At 42.0% G+C, this 20498-nt stretch overlaps 2 protein-coding genes across 2 annotated transcripts; both read left to right on the forward strand.

Annotated features, from left to right (window-relative positions):
- Positions 1-68: 68 nt before the first annotated feature.
- Positions 69-2728, forward strand: LOC106564670 (small ubiquitin-related modifier 2). Its single transcript, XM_014130886.2, has 4 exons — positions 69-360; positions 1188-1319; positions 1675-1746; positions 2058-2728. Exons 1-4 carry the CDS (start codon positions 340-342, stop codon positions 2121-2123), a joined length of 291 nt encoding a protein of 96 aa, XP_013986361.1. The 5' UTR covers positions 69-339; the 3' UTR covers positions 2124-2728.
- Positions 2729-6234: 3506 nt separating this feature from the next.
- On the forward strand, positions 6235-16384 carry LOC106564668 (jupiter microtubule associated homolog 1). Its single transcript, XM_014130880.2, has 5 exons — positions 6235-6773; positions 8261-8403; positions 14311-14411; positions 14596-14623; positions 14926-16384. Exons 1-5 carry the CDS (start codon positions 6718-6720, stop codon positions 15066-15068), a joined length of 471 nt encoding a protein of 156 aa, XP_013986355.1. The 5' UTR covers positions 6235-6717; the 3' UTR covers positions 15069-16384.
- The last annotated feature ends 4114 nt before the right edge of the window (positions 16385-20498 follow it).

Consider the following 20498-nt stretch of genomic DNA (forward strand, 5'->3'; position numbering starts at 1 on the left):
CATGCTGTATGTGGTATGTTCATATGCCTGCCCTAACCCACTTGCGCCCATTCAGACTTTGATTTCCGGCGATGAAACACCTATAAATAATCAACCCTCCTGGAAAATGTAATTTTACTTTGTATTTTTAAGTTTAGTTTCACACCAACAAGCAACACTGGGTACACACACTGTGAATGCTCAGAAATGTAACACTGTGCACACACACTGTGAGTGCTCAGAAATGTATCGTCATGGAAAAAGCGCAGCACAGACTGCTCTCCAAACTGGCGCAGATGGAAGTCGCGCTCCTGCCCAAGCGTCGTGGAGAAAGCGCAGAGTCGCTAAAGTGTAGCAGCCATGGCAGACGAAAAACCCAAGGTGAGCAATGAAACGTATTTTATTTGCAATATTTACAGTGAAGTTGTATTCTCGTTATGTTGGTCTGTATGATATTCTGAAAAGGTTTGAGGTTTAGAGCAGCTAATTTACTTAACCGGTTGATTTACTAGGAAATATTTCAGAATCGGTCTGGACCGCTTGCCTAGGCTAACTGCTAGCGTGTAGCTAGCTAGCGAATAATATCAGTAACATTGTGCCTTTTGTGATTTATTCATCTTTTGTCAGTCAATAAAATCAGTTTAATTTTCTAATTTAAATGTAATATTCATATTCAATATTCATTGTCATGATGCGCGGATGCAACCTAGATGGCTAGCTAGCTAACGTCGAGGGCCCAGTATGGCAGCTAGCTACAAACAGTTGTTAGCATGCTAACATGATCAATTAGCTTGTTGTAATTGTTATGAATCGGGAGTATTCCGTGCAGACCATTGCACTTCACATTTACATTTAAGTCGTTTAGCAGACGCTCTTATCCAGAGCGACTTACAAATTGGTGCATTCACCTTATAATATCCAGTGGAACAACCACTTTACAATAGTGCATCTAAATCTTTTAAGGGGGGTTAGAAGGATTACTTTATCCTATCCTAGGTATTCCTTGAAGAGGTGGGGTTTCAGGTGTCTCCGGAAGGTGGTGATTGACTCCGCTGTCCTGGCGTCGTGAGGCGTCCTGGCGTCTATCCAAATATCATAATCCGTGATTTTAAACTTAGTTTAGATGTGAGTGATAGTTTAGTTACTAGAGAATGTACCAAATATCCATTCCATTCTCTAATCATGGAATCTGTTTTATTTGTTTTTAGGAAGGAGTAAAGACGGAGAACAATGACCACATCAACTTGAAGGTGGCAGGACAAGACGGCTCAGTGGTGCAGTTCAAGATCAAAAGGCACACACCTCTCAGCAAACTCATGAAAGCATATTGCGAAAGACAGGTAAGGCACCAGCAACATCCATTGACTGACAAACATGCATGTGTTGCACATGGGGATGTGTGAAACTTACTCCTCAGCCTGAAGTATCCCCACTTGCGCTAGTGAGTAGCTAGCTTTTCATGTGGCGCCGACTGGTAAGACGCTTCAGGAGGGCGGTCACGTGTGCTAACAAGGCAGAGGTCCGGAGTTTGCGCAAGGTATGAGCCGAATCGGGAGGAAGTGGTACTCGCTAAGAAAGCAAGTCCTGTACACATGCACTCAGACTGAGGGCTTTATTACAATGCACAAGTTCCCATGATTGAAGTATTGTGTATTTGCAGTTCAAATGTAAGTGTCTTGTGATGCCTTTCCACAGGGCCTGACGATTAGGCAAATCCGGTTCAGGTTCGATGGTCAACCCATCAACGAGACAGACACACCAGCACAAGTAAGTTGGTCGATAAGGTTTGTTATTGTTGGATCAAATCCTCTTGACTGTTCATTGGCAAATGGGTTTTATCCTGTGCCGGGGTCTGCCTCCAGGCAGAGGTTCAATCCCTTACTTTCTCTCCTGTAATCCTCTCATCTGGCTCTCCATTTAACATTCTGATATGAACCTGAAAAGTTCAAAATACCCCCCCAAAATATATTTGAAAAACATGTTTTATCCTGCCCATGAAGAATGTTTACACGGGTAGAAAAAAACGTATAAATTGCTGATGCTATAACTGATCTTGACTATGACTTTTGTTTTGTCAGTTGGAAATGGAAGATGAAGACACAATCGATGTGTTCCAGCAGCAAACGGGAGGTTTTTTTCACTAGGGGCCTATGTTCCCCACCAACACCCCTACCTCCCCTGTCAGCTCGCCTCGACGTTCCCTAATAATGTATTTTCTGAAACTCTGCTTTTGAATTCCAAGTCGACTTCTAACACCTATCCCTAGGCACTTAATGCCAATCTGAAAAGATTGGATAGGTTTGACCAATATGGTAATGACTTGCTGTGTTATAGCCATACTTCCAATCCTTTCAGGTCTACAGGAGTTGGGTCAATTTGGGATTCAGCATACATAGTTCTACATTCACTCTGATATTCACGTAACATACTGTTGTATATTATTGAATTTATTCTGTACATAAACATCTGAGTGAGGGTACCTACTGTCAGAACCTGTTTCATGTATTGAACTAATCCAGCAATCAAAGCCTACAATTCTGGACAATGTCATTTGGAAGGTGTGTGTGTAAGTTCTTTACATCTAATTCACCTGTTTTGACAATTGCTGGTCAGACTGTTTTCAGAGATGGATTATTTCTTTAATAATTGTAGAAGTTGTATGCGATGCAACTTGTATTGATGTTCTCCAATAAGCCTGCATTTAAATTGACTCACATGTTATTGTTAAATAAATAGATTCTTTTTTAAATATGTCTGTCATAGATATACAGTGCCTTCGGGAAAGTTCAGACCCCTTACCTTTATCCACATTTTGTTTGCCTTATTCTAAAATGTATAAAATTATTTCCCCCCCTCAAGCTACACACCACCCCATAATGACGACGCAAAAACAGTTTGACATTTTTGCAAGTTTATAAAAAATATATATAATTATTACATTTACATAGGTATTCAGATCCTTTACTTTGTTGAAGCAGCAATTACAGCCTCGACTCTTCTTGGGCATGACGCTACAAGCTTGGCACCTGTATTTGGGGAGTTTCTCCCATTGTCTGCAGATCCTCTCAAGCTCTGTCTGGTTGGATGGGGAGCATTGCTGCACAGCTATTTTCAGGTCTCTCCAGAGATGTTCGATTGGGTTCAAGTCTGGGTTCTGGCTGGGCCCCTCAAGGACATTGAGACTTGTCCTGAAGCCACTCCTGCTTGGTCTTGGCTGTGTGCTTAGGGTCGTTTTCCTGTTGGAAGATGAACCTTCGCCCCAGTCTGCGGTCCTGAACAGGTTCTCTCTGCACTTTTCTCCGTTCATCTTTGCCTCGATCCTGACTCGTCTCCTAGTCCCGGCTGCTGAAAAACATCACTACAGCATGATGCTGCCACCACCATGCTTCACCGCAGGGATGGTGCTAGGTTTCCTCCAGACATGACGCATGGCATTTGGGTCAAAGAGTTCAATCTTGGTTTCATCTGACCAGAGAATCATTTCTCATGGTCAGAGTCTTCAGGTGCCTTTTGGGCAAACTCCAAGCGGACTGTCATGTGCCTTTTACTGAGGAGTGGCTTCCGTCTGGCATTCTGCCATAACTGCCTGATTGGTGGAGTGCTGCAGAGATGGTTGTCCTGGAACGTTCTCTTATCTCCACAGAGGTACTCTAGAGCTCTATCAGAGTGACCATCGAATTCTTGGTCACCTCCCTGACCAAGGCCCTTCTCCCCCAATTGCTCAGTTTGGACAGGCAACCAGCTCTAGGAAGAGTCTTGGTGGTTCCAAACTTCTTTCATTTAAGAATGGAGGCCACTGTGTTCTTGGGGACCTTCAATGCTGCCAAAATATTTTGGTACCCTTCCCCAGATCTGTGCCTCGACACAATCCTGTCTCTGAGCTTTACGGACAATTCCTTTGACCTCATGGCTTGGTTTTTGCTCTGACATGCATTGTCAACTGTGGGACCTCATATAGACAGGTGTGTGCCTTTCCAAATCATGTCCAATCAGTTGAATTTACCCCAGGTGGACTCCAATCAAGTTGTAGAAACAGCTCAAGGATGGTCAATGGAAATAGATTGCAGCTGAGCTCAATTTTGAGTCTCATAGTAAAGGGTCTGATTACAAAGAGGTATTTCTGGTTTTTATTTTTAATAAATGTGCAAAAATGTCTTAACCAGATTTTGTTTGTCATTATGGGGTATTGTGTGTAAATTGCTTAGGAAATAGTTTTATTTAATCCATTTTAGAATAAGGCTGTAATGTAACAAAATGTGGAAAAGGTCAAGGGGTCTGAATACTTTCTGAAGGCACTGTAGGCCTCTGTGCATGTTCAGATGGTAGAGAGGAGATTGATGATGCCATCACTTACAGCAATCCTGACATTCAAAGATGTATGTACACTAGGCTTATTGAATTTATCCTGTCATGTACTCTTGATGATGGGCAGTAAAGAAATTTTGTTAGGAAAAGTGCTATTTTATTGATATGCCTGTGTCAATCTCACACAGACTGTAAAAGGTAGTTAGGGCCCTGTGTTTTGGTTCATCATGTCACCTGACCTGGATTTTAACTTGGATTTGAAGCCTTTTCCAAAAATTAAAGCAATTGTCTTGAGGATGGTGCTGGACCATCAGACATAAAAAGAAAAGGGGAAGTTTGATGAATAAGCGTTAAATAAAGGTTCAAATCCAAGTTGCGACATAATGATGATTATCAACCATCTGTTTACACAGGAAGCCCAATTCTGATAAATATTTTTTGCTAATTGGTCTTTTGACCAATCAGATCAGTTCTGAAAAAGATCTGATATGATTGGTCAAAAACCAATTAGTGGAATATATACTGCTCAAAAAAATAAAGGGAACACTTAAACAACACATCCTAGATCTGAATGAAAGAAATAATCTTATTAAATACTTTTTTTCTTTACATAGTTGAATGTGCTGACAACAAAATCACACAAAAATAATCAATGGAAATCCAATTTATCAACCCATGGAGGTCTGGAGGTGGCGGATGGTCTCCTGAGGGATCTCCTCCCAGACCTGGACTAAAGCATCAGCCAACTCCTGGACAGTCTGTGGTGCAACGTGGCGTTGGTGGATGGAGCGAGACATGATGTCCCAGATGTGCTCAATTGGATTCAGGTCTGGGGAACGGGCGGGCCAGTCCATAGCATCAATGCCTTCCTCTTGCAGGAACTGCTGACACACTCCAGCCACATGAGGTCTAGCATTGTCTTGCATTAGGAGGAACCCAGGGCCAACCGCACCAGCATATGGTCTCACAAGGGGTCTGAGGATCTCATCTCGGTACCTAATAGCAGTCAGGCTACCTCTGGCGAGCACATGGAGGGCTGTGCGGCCCCCCCAAAGAAATGCCACCCCACACCATGACTGACCCACCGCCAAACCGGTCATGCTGGAGGATGTTGCAGGCAGCAGAACGTTCTCCACGGCGTCTCCAGACTCTGTCACGTCTGTCACGTGCTCAGTGTGAACTTGCTTTCATCTGTGAAGAGCACAGGGCGCCAGTGGCGAATTTGCCAATCTTGGTGTTCTCTAGCAAATGCCAAACGTCCTGCACGGTGTTGGGCTGTAAGCACAACCCCCACCTGTGGACGTCGGGCCCTCATACCACCCTCATGGAGTCTGTTTCTGACCGTTTGAGCAGACACATGCACATTTGTGGCCTGCTGGAGGTCATTTTGCAGGGCTCTGGCAGTGCTTCTCCTGCTCCTCCTTGCTCAAAGGTGAAGGTAGCGGTCCTGCTGCTGGGTTGTTGGCCTCCTCCACGTCTCCTGATGTACTGGCCTGTCTCCTGGTAGCGCCTCCATGCTCTGGACACTACACTGACAGACACAGCAAACCTTCTTGCCACAGCTCGCATTGATGTGCCATCCTGGATGAGCTGCACTACCTGAGCCACTTGTGTGGGTTGTAGACTCCGTCTCATGCTACCACTAGAGTGAAAGCACCGCCAGCATTCAAAAGTGACCAAAACATCAGCCAGGAAGCATAGGAACTGAGAAGTGGTCTGTGGTTACCACCTGCGAAACCACTCCTTTACTGGGGGTGTCTTGCTAATTGCCTATAATTTCCACCTGTTGTCTATTCCATTTGCACAACAGCATGTGAAATTTGTCAATCAGTGTTGCTTCCTAAGTGGACAGTTTGATTTCACAGAAGTGTGATTGACTTGGAGTTACATTGTGTTGTTAAGTGTTCCCTTTATTTTTTTGAGCAGTGTAGATTAGAATTGGGCTGCCTGTGTAAATGCATTCTAGGTGACCTCTCTGAATCATATAGTCAGATGTTTCATTATTGTTCTCTATTGCATCAACTGATTGATTCTGTATGGGGGGGTAAAAACACAAGTATTTGTCAGGAAAGGATTTATCTCAAAATGTTTGAGTGTACAGAAAGGAGGGTTATAAAATCTCTAGATTCAGACATGGATTATTTTTTGTTGTTGCTAAGGACGGTTTGCTTTTCCTTGAGCGCGCATCTCGTACACCGATTCTCCAATCAAATGCATGATTTATGAGTCAGGAACCAATCAGAAGAACGAATCGTCCTTTTGTGGGTGGCAATTCAACCATGGAAACGCCCTCTTCACGTTTTTTTTTGAAAGGCCGATTGATCATTTTGCTTGTACCGGGTGGAGTAAAACGAGTCTGAGGTGGTGAAATATTGGTCTAAAATCGTCGTGTTATTTGCAATAGCTTATTAACTCATACCAGCCTCTCACAAAATGACGACGACAACTATATATTCAGGCATGGAAGCCGGAGCAAAAAGCAGCTCCAGGTAAGCATCATGACATGTCAAGAGCCTTGCATTTTCAGCCAAATGTCAAATGATGCAGCCCTCTTCTAGACAGCTAAGTTAGCTAGCTAACCTTTAACTAGCTAGTGAACTATAGCTAGCTGTCAAACAATATACAGTCTTTTCTTAACCTGTTAGTATTAATGGCTTTTTAAATAATTTGTGAGAGGATGTATTTCACGTTAAATGCAACTGTGGCCACAACCACCGTTGACATTTGCCTCTTTGTATGTGGAACAGGCTAACTAACGTTAGCTTGCTAGCATTTAGCTAGTGAATGTAGCTAGCTAACGACGTGCTCGTAGGTGTGTAAAAGCAAGCTAATGCTAATGGTTCTCACTGATTGCTTGCCTTAAAAGGAATCAACATTCGCTTGTTCTTTTATCAATGCAGGGTGCATGACACTAGAGCCAGACTGCTAGCATGAAACTTGTCGTTGGCTAGCAAATCAATAAGAGTTCATTTTATGGTTGGGTGGGGCCCCCTGTGGAAGGTGATATTTTTTTATATTTTTTTTTCATCCGACTAACGTTACTAGTATCCACTTTGCCAACCACGACCATGCAGCCCTCTTCCATAACCAGATTTGCTCAAATTAAATATTCACTAACCATCTATTCGGCTAACTAGTTACTGACTTGCAAAACTATGCTAGTCAGACTTCAATTATTTGACATCTGGTTGGTTTAGCCGGGTTGATTAAGGTTGATATCAGGCCGAAGCAGCTGCCCCACATACAGAGACAACTGGCTACAATGACATCTGGATATTTTATGACCCGCTGGTTGTAGTGTGCCTCTGGGGCAAGTGGGATGAGGAACCAAAAATGTCTGTTATCGTGAAAATCGATCAAGTGAGCTTGCACCTGGTTTACATTTATGCAAGCACAAGGCATGTAAATCAAAAAAATATTTTTAATTGTTCATCTTAGCAGAAGGTTTTGTTTTTTTTAATCATTATCTCAAAATGCAGAGAAGCTTCCATTTCAAAGATTCTTTCATGCTTTAAAAATCCTCACATTTGGTCTCCATGGTTTTGTCACACCCATTTTTCATCCTCTTCTAAGTCCTCGGCTTAAAGGTGGGTTCACTCACTGCAGGAAGAGATAGTGGAGCCAGCAGGAGCCCATCTCTAACAAGAATTCAAAGCATTTTGTGTGTCAGCATAGATTAGCTCTAGTCAATGTGTCAGCTAACCAGACCACCATAATGACAGTACTCAGGAAGGCTTTAATGTGGTGTTGTGCACCAGACACTGACTTCCTCCCAAAATAGCCTGGGGATGATGCCCTTTGTCCTGTACAAAATTTCAGACAGATGTGTGTATTTATTTTGTTTATTTTTCTTCTTCAGTAGGAACTCTTACTTAGGGGATACAAATCCTAGTTTAAGGCTATACCAGTAAGAAGTGTACAAGTTAGGCTAGTTATTTATTTTACTCAATACTTTTCTCATTGCTTTGTCCCTTAGGGTCCTGCGCCCCCCTGGAGGAGCCTCCAACATCTCTTTTGGCAATGATGAGGAAAAGCCCCCCAGTCGCAAAAACAAGATGGCCTCCAACATCTTCGCTGAACCAGATGACCCACACGCTCATCGGAGGAACAACCCACCTGGTAACCCATCACCCTACCACAGCCTCTTGTATAATACTTATACTGTGCCTCTAGCTGTATGTAGGCTATGTAATTTATCAAAACTCCTCAGTGCGGGTCCTTAGTCTTTAAATCTTCAATTCATTTATCTCAGTTTCTTAAATTCAAAGGTCTTAAATGCAACTGAGATGACTAAAGTGTTTCCGTTATAGTGCCGTTGCGTAATTGTTGCAGTTATTACTATTTTAACATCAAATCATACTGTAGGCGCATTTTTAAAATGTTAAAGCTATCCAACCACGTGTGCGAGTCGGGCCGTTGCCAGAGGAGAGAGCAAGATTTACTATACGTTTTTTTGTTTGTTGGTATTTTATTAGGATCCCCATTGGCTGTTGCAAAATCAGCAGCTACTCATCCTGGGTCCACATGAAATATGACATAATACAGAACATTAATAGACAAGAACAGCTCATGGACAGAACTTCATCAATATTTTTAAAAAGGCACGCATAGCGTTCATATCAATACATACTATCTAGGTAAAATATGGGAGAGGCGATGTGCCATGAGGCGTTGCTTTATGTTTTTTTGAAACCAGGTTTGCTGTACATTTGAGCAATGTGAGATGGAACAGTTCCAATCAAAAAAATTGCTCTATATAATACTGAATGCTTTCTTGCATTTTGAGCCTGCAATCGAACCCACAAATGCTGATGCTCCAGATACTCAACTAGTCTAAAGGTCAGTTTTATTGCTTCTTTAGTCAGAACAACAGTTTTCAGCTGTGCTAACATAATTGCAAAAGGGTTTTCTAATGATCAATTAGCCTTTTAAAATTATAAACTTGGATTAGCTAACAACGTGCCATTGGATCACAGGAGTGATGGTTGCTGATAATGGGCCTCTGTAGATATTCCATTAAAAATATTTTTAAACCCCGTTTCCAGCAACAATATTCATTTACAACATTAACAATGTATTTCTGATCAATTCAATGTTATTTTAAATGGACAAAAAAATTACTGATTTATTTTTTAATTTGCTTTTCTTTCAGAAACAAGGACATTTCTAAGTGACCCCAAACTTTTGAGCAAAGTGTACTTTTATTTAAAACAATTATCCCCCCCATCAGGTTATGGTCAATCATATCAAAGGCTGCACTGCAATCTAACAGTACCTCCCACAGTCTTATCCATTTCTTTCAAACAATTATCACTCATTTGTGTCAGTCCCGTACATGTTGAGTGCCCTTCTCATAAGCATGCTGAAAGCCCTTTACAATTTGATAGACAACCCTAGTTAGAGCTGGGCAGGTAAACCAACACCGACATTGCCCTTTTCTTACTGAAGTAAATTTGCATTCATGGAGATTAGACTACACAACATTATAGATAGATAGATGTGTAGTCTAATCTCCAAGAATGCTAATTATATACATGCATACATGCACACACAAACATTTTTGGGGGGGATTCTAAAACCAGTATTTGTTCTAAAAACAGTGATGCGCATTAACCTTCTTCCTGCAATGAAAGTACACTACATGACCAAAAGTATGTGGACACCTGCTCGTTGAACAGCTTTTTCCTATGTCATTGGCATTAATGTGGAGTTGGTCCCCCCCCTTTTGCTGGGAAGGCTTTCCACTAGATGTTGGGACATTGCTTCAGGGACTTGCTTCCATTCAGCCAAAAGCATTAGTGAGGTCGGCTCACAGTCAGCATTCCAATTCATCCTAAAGATGTTTGATGGGGTTGGGGTCAGGGCTCTGTGCAGGCCAGTCAAGTTCTTCCACACCGATCTCGTTCTGTATGGACCTTGCTTTGTGCATGGGCGCATTGTCATGCTGGAACAGGGAAAGACCTTCCGCAAACTGTGGCCACAAAGTTGGAAGCACAGAATCTTCTAGAATGTCATTGTATGCTGTAGCAGTAAGATTTCTCTTCACTGGAACTAAGGGGCCTAGCCCGAACCATGAAAAACAGCCCCACACCATTATTCCTTCTCCACCAAACTTTACAGTTGGCACTATGCATTCGGGCAGGTAGCGTTCTCCTGGCATCTGCCAAACCCAGATTCGTCTGGGTTTGGTGAAGCTTAGGAAAAAGCTATTTGACGAGCAGGTGTCCACATACTTTTGGTCATGTAGTGTACTTTTATTGCAGGAAGAAGGTTAAGCTTGATTTATCACTCCAGAGAACGTGTTTCCACTGCTCCAGAGTCCGATGGCGGCGAGCTTTACACCACTCCAGCAGACGCTTGGTATTGCACATGGTGATCTTTGACTTGTGTGCGGCTGCTTGGCCATGGGAACCCATTTCACGAAGCCCCCAAGGAACAGTTCTTGTGCTGACGTTGCTTCCAGAGGCAGTTTGGAACACTAGTGAAGCAACTGAGGACAGATTTGTATGCCCTTCAGAAGTCTGGATCTGTGAGCTTGTGTGGCCTACCACTTTGCGGCTGAGCCGCTGTTGCTCCTAGACGTTTCCACTTCACAATAACAGCACTTACAGTTGACCAGGGTGAAATTTGATGAACTGACTTGTTGGAAAGGTGCCACGTAATTCACTGAGCTCTTCTGTAAGGCCATTCTACTGCCAATATTTTTCGGTGGTGGCGCGTGTGTGTGTGTGTGTGTGTGTGTGTGTGTGTGTGTGTCTTTTATATACATACACACGTCCCCAACCGGTGTGGCTGAAATAGCTGAGTCATGAGGATGGTAACATTATTAATAAAATATAAATATTCTGCATTTTACTTGTTTAGCTCACATAATACAATTTAAAAGTATGTATTAAGTTGTCTAATAATAAATGTGGCAGAAAGGAATGTAGACAATAATGTAAAAAATTAGCACAGGCCAATAGTATGGGAGAAGAAAAAATATACCAGTCCCTGTAAATACATTTGACTTGTCATGCTTATCAGTCTAGGTTCATTTGCATAATTTAGTGGAATTAAATTGGCGGATGCGTTTTCGTTATGTGTCTTTATCACACGCACAAAGCATGCAGATTCTTTGAGCGGAGAATCTGTCAGGCAGCGCGAAAGCTGCTGCTACAGCATTTAAAATAAAAAAATATATATAAAAAATTGAATGCGAAGGCAACAGAAGGCAGGCTTCAGTGTGTCACACCACTTTGCAATGAGCTGGAGGCAGTATGCATTTTGAAAACTTAATTGTTGCAAACCTGAACAGTTTTTTACTACGCGTCTTGCCTTGTTCCAAAGTAGCCTTGCCAAAATCAGACCATATCTTTGGAGGCAATTATTTTGTCAACTTTCTTTCATTGTCCTCTAGCCAAAGGCACAATCCTAGTCATATTACCAACCAATGCTAGTTGCATATTAGATATACCCCATTTCAAAATTTTGAACAGATATTTTCATCTGTCGCATGAAACTGCTAGTTTTTGACAACTGTGTTTCATTTTGGAACGAACTTTCGCATTTCGTTTTAATTTTTTAATGTAGTCTAGGCCTACTGGTTGCCTGACTTTCTGTCTGGATGACCAAACCGGCTCCGCACGTGCATGTTGATTTGTCTATCCCTACCAAATGCGTTCATGACACCCAGGTTAAAATACCAAAACCAAGTATATTGATTTTGGGACAGGTTGAAAAGCAAATTTAAACATTTAGCTAGCTGTTGCTCAGGGATGCAAACTAGTCACCTTTCGGCAAAAAAAAAAAAGTATTGTTTTTGGGCCCTCACTAGTTTGCTTCCCTGGACTTTCTTGCTAATTTGTCCTGGGGGATGAACATGGGTTATTTTACCTGAAATGCATATGTTTTGATTGAAAAAAAAAAATAATAATCTTTATAGAATTTTGACTGTGGTTGGCAACCAACTTTAAGGTGCATTACCATCACCGACTGGAGTGTGGACCACCATCTTTCAATGACCCATGTGGGTAAATGCTCGTAATAACCAATGAGTAGATGGGAGAGGCGGGACATGCAGCGCGTCTACGGCTAAAATAGAACCAAGTTCTATATTAGCACCTGGCTATGCTGGAGTCTGATGCGCTTGAGCAGTTTGGATGAAATGATTGAAATACATGTACATTTTATATTGCAACGCTCACAGATTAAACGTGTGCTGTCTGGTCCTCATGTTAGCCACCTGTTGCACCCTCTACAACCACTGTGATTATTATTTGACCCTGCTGGTCATCTATGCATGTTTGAACATCTTGCCCATGCACTGTTATAATCTCCACCCGGCACAGCCAGAAGAGGACTGGCCACCCCTCAGAGCCTGGTTCCTCTCTAGGTTTCTTCCTCGGTTCCTGCCTTCTTGGGAGGTTTTCCTAGCCACTGTGCTTCTGCATTGCTTGCTGTTGGGCTTTAGGCTGAGTTTCTGTATAGCACTTTGTGACATCTGCTGATGTAAAAAGGGCTTTATCAATACATTTGATGGATATGACTGACTTGATCATTGCCCTTGCTAGTTTGATTTGTATTAACATTCCCAGTATTAGTTACATTGTCCAAAATATTGAGTCACTGAAACAAGGAAGGTACCAGGCCAGCTGGTATTTACAACCTGATGGCAATTTGTTGGACTACCAAGAAATCTATTGGTGAATTATATTAACCATGCATTCAACTGCATCCATCTATTGTCAACAATGCCTCACTTTGCGTCATGGATTTTTTTGGGGGGTAAAATATAACCTATTTTTAATACCTCAGGTTAGTTTTGTAGCATGAACTGGGTATTTGATATTTTTTACTTAAATTATGGTTGTCTGTTTCACACTTGCAAATTAGTTAACACTGTCAGTTCCACTTTAAGAGCCAGCCCTAAATATACTACTTTTTGCCAACGGGCTCATTTCTGGAGTGGAATATCAGCAGGTCTCTGCAGACCTCACAATTGATATTAAATTTCATTCCAAGTGGCATTTTAAAAAGGTCTTAAATTCAACTTCATCGAACCTGGAGATAATATATGTGTGATGCAAGTTGCAACTTCCTCCACAAGAGGGCAGATCGTGTTCATGTATGATGCGGTGATTCATGTTTGCTTCACAGATATTAGAAGAAAAGCTGTCACCATGTGTAGGAAATGGCCAATTTAACTCCTCCAATCCGTAGTCATTATATTAGCTCTTCCACTATTGATCTTCCTTCCTACACTGAATCCCAGCAGGGCTGAGTCTGAGCCATGCTGGAATATTCACGAGGATCTCTGCATTGCCTGCAGTGAATGCTCCCGTGTCAGGTCACAATCAACAGCCTGGTCAACACTATGCGACTGTCGTGCTGCATGAGGCAAATGGTGGTCGCACCAGATACTGACTGTTTTTCTGATCCACGCCCCTAACCTTTTTTAAAAACAAAGATATCTGTGACCAACACTCCTCTCTGTATTCCCAGTCATGTGAAATCCATAGATTAAGGCCTAATGAATTTATTTCAATTGATGGATTTCCTTAGAGTTCATAACTCGGTAAAATATTTTTGAAGTTTTATATTTTTGTTCAGTATATGATAAATCCAATGTACTTGAGTAGGGGAGTTCTGCATGCTGTCTGAAAGGTCAGGTGGGGAGACTGAGTGGTTTTTGGCTTGTCCCCAGGCAGGGTGTTGAATTGGAGTGTTCCTTGTCTTTGGTTGTGAAATCTCTCTTCCTCAACTTTTGTTTCGAGGTCGTAACTTGCAACCCCTTGTGATTTAGCAATAATTAAAATCATGAGCGGTAGGGTCAATCCATGAAATGGCCAAGCTAAGCAGTTTTAGTTTTTCTACTTGATTAGATGAGGTGTTTGGCTGCTTAAAACTCTATCAAGCATCTAAAACGTTATCACTTCTGGTATGAGATGTTCATAAATTAGAATGTAAGCCCTCTCTCACTTGATGATTAGCCAGACAATTCCCAGGGAATGAGAATCAAACCGTGTCAATTCTGTGTGTCTACAGGTGGGAAGCCCACCGGAGTACTGTGTGGCGAGCCCTCAGCCCCACTGAGGAGATGTGCTGCCCAGTCTTCCTCCAACAACCACGAGGACTCCAACGCTGGGGTGAGATGACTCAATGCTGTGTTTGTGTGTGGGGGTGGTGAATCTGGAATTTCTCATGTTGACATTTCCTCAAAGTTAAACAATGGGCATTCCTTGTTGATGATTTTCACTTTCATGTATTTGGCTTACTCCTTTCTGTTGCGTTTTCTAATCACTTACCCCTTTTCCCTTCATCTCCTCTTAGAATGGAGACAATGACATGGGAAATGCTGGTGAGGATAATTTTAATGATTCTTGCTAACTTCCGCTGTTAAACAAGTTGTCCATATTAAGACTACATATTAATGTCTGTAAACTTCTAAGAAGGTTCATTTTATTCACAATAATGCTTGTTAAATTATAGGGAAAAACATTATTTTTAGTATGGTATGTAGTGTTGCAATGTTGAACATTTATAGTGTTTGTGTATATTGATTTTTGTTATTAACAGATGTTTAAAAGCTTCAAGTGGCAGTATTACATTATAAATGCTTGAGTCGCAAGCATGTTATCCTGTCTCCTTTCCCATGTTAAGATAATGCTGTTGAGGTCGTTCCTGCCCCAGAGCAGAGGAACGAGGTGCCCCAGCCCGCCGCAGAGGCCTCCCAGCCCGCCGCAGGGATGACGTCAGGCCGCAGGAACCCCCCAGGGGGCAAGTCCAGCCTCATCCTGGGTTGAGGACCTTCTCTCTCTCTTTCTCAGAACTCCGCTGTCCTTTTCTCGTTTTTAAAAGAAGAATCTCCACCTGTTCATCTGTGAGTCCAGGAATTTCGTCCCGTCCTCTTCTCCTACCTCCCTGAGTCCATTGTTTTGATACCCCCTCTTTTTTAATTTTTGTACGTTTCTTTTGACAGACGCACTTTATGTACCTGATCCAAGCCCCTGGCATCTGTAGTGCTGTAGTCACAGGCCTGCTGGCTAAAGGGCATGAGGTTTAAGTTGTCCCTCACTCCATCCGGTGTCAATGGCAAAGTTCTGATGCGTGATCGATGAGGTTTAAAAAAAATAATAATAATAATTTTTAAAAAAATGGATTCATATGAAGTTGTTGCTTTTGCACCGTGTTCATTGTCTGGTAAAAACTGCATGCACGCCTGGTTTGTTCCAAGTCTGACTCAACCAAAACATTTTGGTGAAGCCTTTGTTTAAAAAAATTAATAAAATATATATTAAAAAAGGAAAAAAAATAAAATAAAAAAAACGTTTTACTGTGAACGTTTCATTTTAATTGAAGGTTATGCTGGACTAAATTGTGAGTCATATTAATTAATTGTTGGGGTACATGATCTAGTGTTGCATGAAGTTTGGGACTTGAACATTTCTATGGAAACTAAAATCCACACGGGATGCAAACAGTTCACTCAAACCCTGGCGTCATTATTAAGACTAAATTCAGTGAATATGTCCAGAAAATGGGCATTCTTAATGTCATGAAATGGAGAACAAGATATAATTTTTGTATCTGTAGTCGTTACAAGTCAGTTAGAACTTCAGTGCCAGTTTTGAGTGATTTTTTATTTTAAACTTTCTCAACAGCTAAAGTATGCCTGTTTGTGTGTGGTACTCCATCTGATAGAATGACAAGTGACCTTATGACAGCTCTGCCTACTTCTCATTTTATGTAATTTTTTTTTAAATTCTCGATGTTGGACAAAATTTGGTACGTTAAGCAAATTGTCCAGAGTTCTTGTTCAAACTTCTGTCACGGTTTCTCTTACAGGTCTGATGCCTATTCTACTGTCTGCCTTGTACAGGAAAACCTGTGGTTCTATGTATTTACACACACACACAGGTCAATTTTGTTCAAATGTAATTTGAATGAAATTGCACACATGGCTTTAGTGAATTCATGTTGAAGTGCTGTTCTGAAGCTGTTGAACGGTCAGATGGGCTACATGACCGTTTACTTGTTCATCCAAATTCATGCAGGTTTGTTTATCACTGTAAAAGTCGCAACGAATATTGGCACAAATTAAAAGTCACTTTTGACCATACATGGCTGTCTTTTTATTTCTGAAGGCAATGGAGGCAGTTGGCTGTGTTTTTCAGTGACCTAAATACATTTATAAACTGGGTGGTTCGAGCCCTGACTACTGATTGGCTGACAGCTGTGGTATATCAGCATACCACGGATATAACAATAATACATGTAATTAGAGCAGTAAAAAAAATACAATTGTAACCAATTATACAGTAATAGCCATAAGGCACTTTGAGGTTTGGTACAGTGCCTTTGGAAAGTATTCAGACCCTTTGACTTTTTCCAAAATTGTTTGTTACAGCCTTATTCTCGAAGGGATAAATGGTGCATCTTGTTTCCATAGAAACATCAAGGATGATCAATAATTTGATTGGAGTTCACCTGTGGTAAATTCTATTAATTGGACATGAGTTGGAAAGGCACACACCCGTCTACATAAGGTCCCACAGTTGACAGTGCATGTCAGAGCAAAAACTAAGCCATTAGGTCGACGGAGTTGTTCGTAGAGCTCCGAGACAGGATTGTGTCGAGGAAGGGTACCAAATTTCTGCAGCATAGAATGTCCCCAAGAACACAGTGGCCTCCATTTCTTAAATGGAAGTTTGGAACCACCAAGAATCTTTCTAGAGCTGGCCAAACGGCAATCGGGGGGAGAAGGGCCTTGGTCAGGGAGGGGACCAAGAACCGGATGGTCACTCTGACAGCGCTCTAGCCTTCCTCTGTGGAGATAGTTAACCTTCCAGAAGGACAACTTCCCCATCTCTGCAGCACTCCACCCATCAGGCCTTTATGGTAGAGTGGCCAGTAAAAGACATGACAGCCTGCTTGGAGTTGTGCCAAAAGGCACCTAAAGACTCTCAGACCATGAGAAACAAAAATCTCCGTTCTGATGAAACCAAGATTCATCTCTTTGGCCTGAACGCCAAGCTTCACGTCTGGAGGAAACCTGGCACCATCCCTACGGTGAAGCATAGTGGTGGCAGCATGCTGTGGGGGTGTTTTTCAGCGACAGGAACTAGGATACTAGTCAGGATCGAGCAAAGTACAGAAAGATCATTGATGAAAACCTGCTCAGGGAGAAACTCCCCAAATACAGGTGTGCCAAGCTTGTAGCATCATACCCCAGAAGACTCGTAACTGTAATCGCTGTCAAAGGTGCTTCAACAAAATACTGAGTAAAGGGTCTGAATAATTATATAAATGTGATATTTATTTTTTATAAATTAGATAAAATGTCAGTGTTTTTGTCATGGGGCATAATTGTGTGTAGATTTATGAGGGGGGGAAAAAACTATTTAATCAAGGCTGTAACCTAACAAAATGTGGAAAAAGTCAAGGGGTCTGAATGCTTCCCGAAGGCACTATATGGCCGATATTCCACGGCTAAGGGCTGTATCCAGGCACTCCGCGGTGCGTCGTGCTTAAGAACAGCCCTTAGCCGTGGTATATCGGCCAAATACCACACTGAGCGTTGGGCCAGTAACCGAAAGGTTGCTAGATCGAATCTCCAAGCTGACAAGGTAAAAATCTGTCGTTCTGCCCCTGAACAAGGCAGTTAACCCACTGTTCCTAGGCTGTCATTGTAAATAAGAATTTGTTCATAACTGACTTGCCTAGTTAAATAAAGGTAAAATAAAAAATATGTATTGCTTAATTACGTTGTCTTTGATACTACTGTATGGACTGCAAAATGACAAGTGAAAGTGGTGGCATTTCGTTGCAACATTCCTTTTCAATCATGGTCGGACTGCTTCACGTTTTTTGAATAGCCTACCACCCGTTTGTTCCGTCCTCTTCCTCCCTCTCCGACTCCATTGTTTTGATACCCATTTCAGTTGAAGGCACTCAGTTGTACAACTGATTAGGTATCTCCCTTTCCTTTCCCCTTTTTCTCCCCCATTTTTGTTGTTATTTACAGAAGCACTTTGTGTCTGATCAAGCCCCTGGCATCTAGTGCTGTGGTCACAGTCCTGCTGGCCAAAGGGCATGTGTAGGCTGGGGAACCTAAAATGTCTTCTGGTGACAGTCGATTAAGTGAGCCTGCACCTGGTTTACATTTATGCAATCACAAAGTGGGTAAAAAAAAATCATTTTCATTCTTAATCTTGGAGGGTAATCTCTAAGAGCAGAGAAGCTTCGAGTTCAAAGATTATTTCGTGCTATAAAAATCCTCATGCTTGGTCTCCATGGTAACCATCAGATTTTTCCTTTAAAGGTGGTTTCACTCACTGTCGGAAGAGCTAGTGTAGTCTTGCGCAACAGACACTGACTTCCTCCCCAAATAGCCTGGGGATGAGGTTGCCCTCAATGGAAATGAGTAGCTTCATCAGATTAGATTGATTTGCCTGGCGACCAAAACTCCTTGCTTCGGCCAAACGCTTCACCACGTCCACGGAAGTTACTTTCTTCTCCGCAATGAGTTTGCGGTTGAGTACCTCCCCAACGATTTCTAGAACACAAACACATTCTAACCGTTCTGATTGGTCCCAGAAACCGGTAGGTTGGGCCAGAGCCAGAAATTCATCATTGGCTTTGATAATCTGATTGGTTAGAGATGATCCAATCGTTGATGACTTGTACAATAACCCTTATTTTGACCTCACCACAAACAACTTCAACGATGGCAGTCTCAGAATAGGGGGTGGAGATGGGGGACCAGTAGAGAGATTGCGTCCCTCAAGCAGGCAAGAAAGTGGAAAAGTGGAATATTTTCAAAAAGAGTATGGCATTGTTGCCACCCGTAGCATTGAATGCAAGGGAAGCCAGCGAGCATATGGCCTCCCTTTATTGTTTTTAAAAATAATAATAATAGCCAATCAGTGTTGAGCTAAACTGAGTGAGCTCAGCTGTGAATTGTCCTGGCGCACCTAAAAAAGTGTCATTTGGCTTCACACCAATCACATCACATCAAAAGCAGAACGTCATTTACAGAAAACAAATGAATTTCTGCATCTAGTTGTCCTAGCAAAATAGTAAAGAACTCCTCTCACCTGGTTGTCTAAGTGTTAATTAAAAGGACAAAAACATGACCTGCAGACACTAGGCCCTCCATGGAATGAGTTTGACACCCCTGCTCTACAAATCGGGTGAGTAGATACGTTTTTTTCTACTTGCACGCATTCACACACACACACACACACACACACACACACACACACACACACACACACACACACACACACACACACACATTATATTGAAATGTTGAAGTTGAAATGGTACTGGAATAGTGGAGGCAGTCCCTGTTTTCGTTTTGATTTGCAGTAACTCTCCGTGGTTCTAAATCAATGGTAGTTTAGTAGTTGGAAAATGTTAGCATGGTCAAGCAAGTTAATGTTTCTAAGTCAGGGGTGTCAAACTAAATCCATGGAGGGCCTAGTGTCTGCAGGTTTTTCTTTTTTTCTTTCAGTTAAGACCTAGACAACCAGGTGAGGGGAGTTCTTTACTAATTAGTGACCTTAATTCATCAAGTACAAGGGAGGTGCGAAAACCCGTAGACACCCGGCCCTCCTAACTGCTTGTTACATGCAAAATGCATTGTGGACTTCACCGGACAGGTCTTTGCTCTCAGATTTTGTGACGAAACAAAGGTGTGGTTGAATTTATTCTGCCACTGTCTCTTCTTATTGTCTCGGCCTTAGGCCTATATATCATGGTGTCAAGGCATATGAACTAACAGGTTATAGAGCAAACAACACAATTATCACAACACATAGGTTGTAATATGGCATTTTTTTCCCTGGCTTGTCTTCCCCGGTGATTTTACCCATGCACCACTACTGAGGCCATGTGTACCGGGTGAAGTGGGAGGACCATAGACCACAGCCACATCCTTGTGGGATCAGAGCTGTTCTTCCATCCCTATGATCAGTTAGTAATGAGTCCCCCCGGCCTGTAAATGTTTGAAGACTTCTAATTGCTCCAGTAAGTTTTGATGAGCTAGTTGTGTGGGGGATAATAAGCTAGCAGAACTACCGGGTGCCGTGCCGCAACTGATGTCCTCAAAATATACTTTTTTGGGGAAGTGATTCCCTCAGACATCCACAATGCTGTGTTTTTTTTCTTCATTTGGGGTGCTTGTGCCTTAACGTTGTCTCTGTTTGCCAAATGTGGAATGAAAGCAGTCA

This window comes from Salmo salar, chromosome ssa12 (genome assembly GCF_905237065.1).
Source record: "Salmo salar chromosome ssa12, Ssal_v3.1, whole genome shotgun sequence".
In the NCBI taxonomy this organism is placed as follows: domain Eukaryota; kingdom Metazoa; phylum Chordata; class Actinopteri; order Salmoniformes; family Salmonidae; genus Salmo; species Salmo salar.